General features: G+C 53.9%; 1 protein-coding gene across 5 annotated transcripts in view; it reads left to right on the forward strand.

Annotated features, from left to right (window-relative positions):
• Nucleotides 1-4744, forward strand: part of MAPK13 (mitogen-activated protein kinase 13) — a 12442-nt gene continuing 7698 nt past the window's right edge. For 2 of the 5 annotated variants that reach the window (XM_024766134.1, XM_024766133.1), the window contains exons 1-3: nt 1-136; nt 947-1076; nt 2384-2442. In XM_024766134.1, the coding sequence (XP_024621902.1) occupies nt 18-136; nt 947-1076; nt 2384-2442 (308 nt within the window). In that variant the 5' untranslated portion in view covers nt 1-17. Of the gene's footprint in view, nt 137-946; nt 1077-2383; nt 2504-4744 lie in introns of those variants that run through there. The other 3 variants (XM_024766135.1, XM_024766138.1, XM_024766136.1) reach the window with 3 other exon arrangements.

Below are 4744 nucleotides of genomic sequence, written 5' to 3' on the forward strand. Positions count from 1 at the left end.
GAGATTGAGTGCCCAGGATGAACTTCACCTGGAAAAAGGGCTTCTACAAGCAGGACGTCAACATGACCGCCTGGGAGCTGCCCAAGACCTACGTGTCCCTGACGCACGTAGGCAGCGGGGCCTACGGCGCCGTGTGGTGAGACCCCCGGGCCTGTGCGCCGATGTGGGGGCACGGGGGGGCGGTGTGTGCCTGGGGCATCGGGGTGGAACTATGGTGGGCGCCCAGGCACCGGGACGCGGGTGGAGCCTCCGGAAGAGCCGGGGCCCAGCCAATGCCCCCTTCCCGGACCCGCCTCCGGTATCGCCTCTCCTGCTGGTGCTCGAGGCTGTGCGCCCACCACCTTGATGGAGGACCCCAAGGCCCGGAGCCCTGCGGGCTTGGAAGAACTTCGCGGGTGCCTTTCCGGGGCAGAGGCCTGGAGCTGGGAGGAAGCGGCAAGCTGGGCAGTGAAGTAGAGCAGCAGCAGGAGCCCCAGGCTCTGGAGGCTGGCCTAGGGCCACTCCAGGCGCCATCTCTCTTTTCTTACCGGCTTGGTGGGAGTTTCTGTGGGTTGAATTAGGACTGGATCTGTTTCTCCAGGACTTGAACCTTACAGAGGACCCCAGAGTTCATCCAGGCGAATCCCCATTGTTACAAATGGGTACACTGAGGCCCAAACAAGAAGTGACTTGCCAAGTTGCTCAGGATCCTGTTGGCATTAAGCTGTGTCTGACCCAGGGGCAGTGCACCTCTCTCAGATTCTGCCTGCTGTCTCCCCCTTCTCCCAGCTCCACTGTGCTGTCGGTGGTGGGCATCAGTTCCTCCCAGCTTAGACTGCTGGCCAAGAGGGATTGGGGTGAGGATGGCCATAACTTCCTAGTTGGCCTGGGAGTTACCACCCAGGATCTGGAGTCCCAGGGTTGTGATGGGGAGCCACTGGCTGCTGACCTGCCTTTGACCCTACAGCTCAGCCATCGAGAAGCAGTCAGGGGAGAAGGTGGCCATCAAGAAGCTGAGCCGGCCCTTCCAGTCTGAGATCTTTGCCAAGCGGGCCTATCGTGAGCTGCTGCTGCTGAAGCACATGCAGCACAAGAACGTAGGCTGGGCCTGGGGGCCGCTGCTGGGAGGCAGGGAGTGGAGGGCAGCCCCACAGAGGGTCCTGACCAGGCCCCTGCGTGTGTGTGTGTGTGTGTGTGTGTGTGTGTGTGTGTGTGTGTGGCGCACACAGGAGATGGCCCACGAGGGTGCAGGGAACTCATAACAGGGCCAGCAGAAGGGGAATCTCCTCCCTGCTCCTTTGATCCTTGTTCCTCACCTAATTATTAAAATCAGGTGCCAGGACCCACCCTGCCTACTTCCCAGGAAGGGTGCAAAGGGAATTTTTGGCAGTGGAGCAGAACAAACTCGGTGAGGTGCGAACTTACTGTCTCACTGTTATGAGGAAATAGGCACAGAGGAACTTCGTAGTTGTTCTAGATCTAAGAGGTGGTGCCCAGAATCCTGGTTAGTGTTGTTTCCACATAATAACAACAAGAATGATAGATACTTACGAGCGCTTATTATGTGCCAGGCACAGTTCTAAGAACTTTGCATAAACTAACTTGTTTAATCCTCACAATATCACATAAGTACTATTACCCCCATATACAGATGGGGAAACTGAGGCACAGAAAGGCTCACAGGTTAAATGGTTAGTCGGTGGCAGAGCTAGAATTTGACCCTACCCAACCTGGCTCCAGGCCCCAGCGCCTGACCTCTAGACTACCCTGTCTGATTGAAACAGCCAGGAAGACTAATGACCCAGTGCTAGGCCTGGAGCCCAGGCTTTTCTGCAGGATACCTAGATTGGAAGGTAAGCATTTAACATAATGATTTCAAAATATTGTTCACGTTTTAAGCCCCATTCCTCTTCAGCAAACCCCTCCCCATGGCCTCCAGCCAGGGTAATCTTGCCCCCAGCTCTGAACCAGCCCTCTGGCAGGTAAGGTTGGATGTGGTGAGAGACCCAAGGTCAAGGGCAGGGAGCCTGCTGGCTGGAAGACCCCTTCTCTGTTTCCTCCTTGATTCCTTTCACCACTTGTGGTTCCCTGCTTGAGTTGAGAGTGGGTTTGTGCTGCTTGTCCGGAACACCAGACTTCAGGTCAGTGAGCACAGGAGTGTCCACCTCCCCTTCTCCCCAGCCTGACTCTCCATCACTGTGCACTGCAAACTCCCTCCCAATTAGAGGAATTCCTCTTCCACCTCTGCCCCTTTTACTGCTTCCCGGAAGGCTGGGAACCTGCCTCCTGCTGGAGATGGTGTTTTAGGAAAGGGCAGGTGGTCCTGTGCAGGCCTGGGGCCCCAGAGGAGGGGAGCAGAGGGCTGCAGCGGCTGCCCAGTCCTCACTGGCAACCTTCTCCCCAGGTCATCGGACTCCTGGATGTCTTCACCCCAGCCTCTTCCCTGCGCAACTTTCATGATTTGTGAGTCGGGCTGCGCTGGGTTCCAGGACATTTGCAGGCCTTACTTGACACTGGGGAGCAAGTAAGGGGAGGGTCCAGATTCTCTCTTCTGGGTAGGGGAGCTTCCTGCCCCAGGAGTCCCTGTGCCTCTGGGCTGTAGAGAGATTCTTTCAGCCAAGGGCGGAGAGAAAGGCCGGCAGGAAGAGGTGGGAGGGGCTTTATATGGACCTTGCCTGACGCAGAGCTGTCTGCTCATCTGCATTGCTTTACCCAGCTTTACCACCAAAGAGACATCGTTGCCAGTCCCCACAGGGTTTGCATCAACCTACCTCACCATTTCCTGGGGACGCAGGTGTGGATCTGGACCTTGGGGCTCTTCCTAGCATGAAGCGAGGATCAGGAAGCCTTGGCTACCTCTAGCTGATGGGATGTTTATCAGAGTCACATAAAACGAGAAAATTTAGTTGCTAAATGCACGGCTTTGCTAGCGCAGTACCTGGTGTAAAATATAGGAAGCTTTGGGAAGGTGGATTTTTTTTTTCAGTCCTGTTTCAAATGCAGCTGCAGGTCTCTTTGTTAGGATGCTTTCGTTCTCAATTTAATGCCGTGATTTTGAATGGGTTTTTTTCCCTATAATGCCAGCTGCTGGGCTTAGCATTGGGAATTTTTTTTTTTTAATAAATTCATTTATTTATTTTTGGCTGCATCGGGTCTTTGTTGCCACAAACAGCAGCTACTCTTCGTTGCGGTGAGCGGGCTTCTCATCGCAGTGGCTTCTCTTGTGGAGCACGGGCTCTAGGCATCCGGGCTTCAGTAGTTGTGGCACATGGGCTCAGTAGTTGTGGCTCGTGGGCTCTAGAGCGCAGGCTCAGTAGTTGGGGCACATGGGCTTAGTTGCTCCGTGGCATGTGGGATCTTCCCGGACCAGGGCTCGAACCCGAGTCCCCTGCATTGGCAGGCGGATTCTTAACCACTGAGCCACCAGGGAAGCCCAAGCATTGGGAATTTAAAGTGGACCTCGGGGGCTGACAGTAGTGAATACTGACAGTGGTGGTCAGTACTCTAGGTCTGGATAGAGAGCCAGAAATTGCAAGCTGCCTCAGCGGGCTTCACAGAGGAGGAAACTTTGAACCCAGTCCTGAAGGATAAGTTGACATTTGCCTGAGGTAGAAGGGGCTGAAGGGAGCCCAGGTAGAAGGAACTGCATGGGCAAAGGCCATGATGCCTGAAAGAGGCTGGGCCGTTTGGGCAGTATTGACGAGTGCAGTGTGGCTAGTGGAGACCAGAGGCTGGTTTGGTCAGGCTGAGACCAGAATTGATCCTACAGGCATCCTCAGGTCTGTAGAGGTTTTGAGCAGGGAGATGCTGTGATGTGGTCAGATCAGATTTTGGGGATACCCTCTGGCGGCAGCAAGAAAGGAGCAGGGAGCAACTCTGGGAGGTAGGAAACCTGGAGGGTAGTGTTCAAGACCCCGACCTTGATCCAAATAAAGTAGAGGTGATGGAGTCCTGAGAGCAGACTTGACACCCATCGAGAGGCAGGACTGTCAGAATGTTGTACCCCTTGTGATGCAGTGGCTGGGAGAGGTGGCATATGTCAGGGGGTGCCAGGTTCCTGCTCAGAATACAAGGTGGAGGAAAAACAGATCTTGGGAGAAAGATAGTGAGCTCCATTTTGGACACTTCATTTTTGAAGAGCCTATGAACATTCCAGTGTTTAATCAGCAGTTGCAAATAAACCTGGAGTTTAGGAAGGTCTGGGCTAGGGATGTGGATTTGGACCAGAATAATCACCAGTGGATGATAGCCAAAGCCCAGGGACAGGCTAGTGTAGAACATGATTTGATACTGTTCATTAAGGTATCAACACTAAAGGGACTTCCCTGGTGGTCCAGTGGCTAAGACTCTGCACTTCCAGTGCAGAGGGCCTGGGTTCGATCCCTGGTTGGGGAACTAGATCCTGCATGCATGCCGCGACTAAGAGCCTGCATGCTGCAACTAAGCCCGCATGCCGTAACTAAGATCCCGCGCGCTATAACGAAGATCCTGTGTGCCGAGACTAAGACCCGGAGCAGCCAAAAAAAAAAGGTATCAACACTAAAGAAAAGGTATAAGAGGATGAACAAACAGAGCCTGACTAGAGGTAGAAGCAGCAGAGAATTTTGAGGGAGTGTCAGGCTTTGCAAAACTTTGAATATAAAGAACCGGAGCCATGGGTGTTATGTGTTGGGCTGGTGGGGTGGGAGCAGATGCCAAGTTATCAGGGGACTGGATGTTAAGGCAGTGGGATCAAGAGGTGAGAACCGCTTGTTCTAGAAGTTTG

This window comes from Neophocaena asiaeorientalis, unplaced genomic scaffold (assembly GCF_003031525.2).
Source record: "Neophocaena asiaeorientalis asiaeorientalis breed wild unplaced genomic scaffold, Neophocaena_asiaeorientalis_V1.1 scaffold46, whole genome shotgun sequence".
In the NCBI taxonomy this organism is placed as follows: Eukaryota; Metazoa; Chordata; class Mammalia; order Artiodactyla; family Phocoenidae; genus Neophocaena; species Neophocaena asiaeorientalis.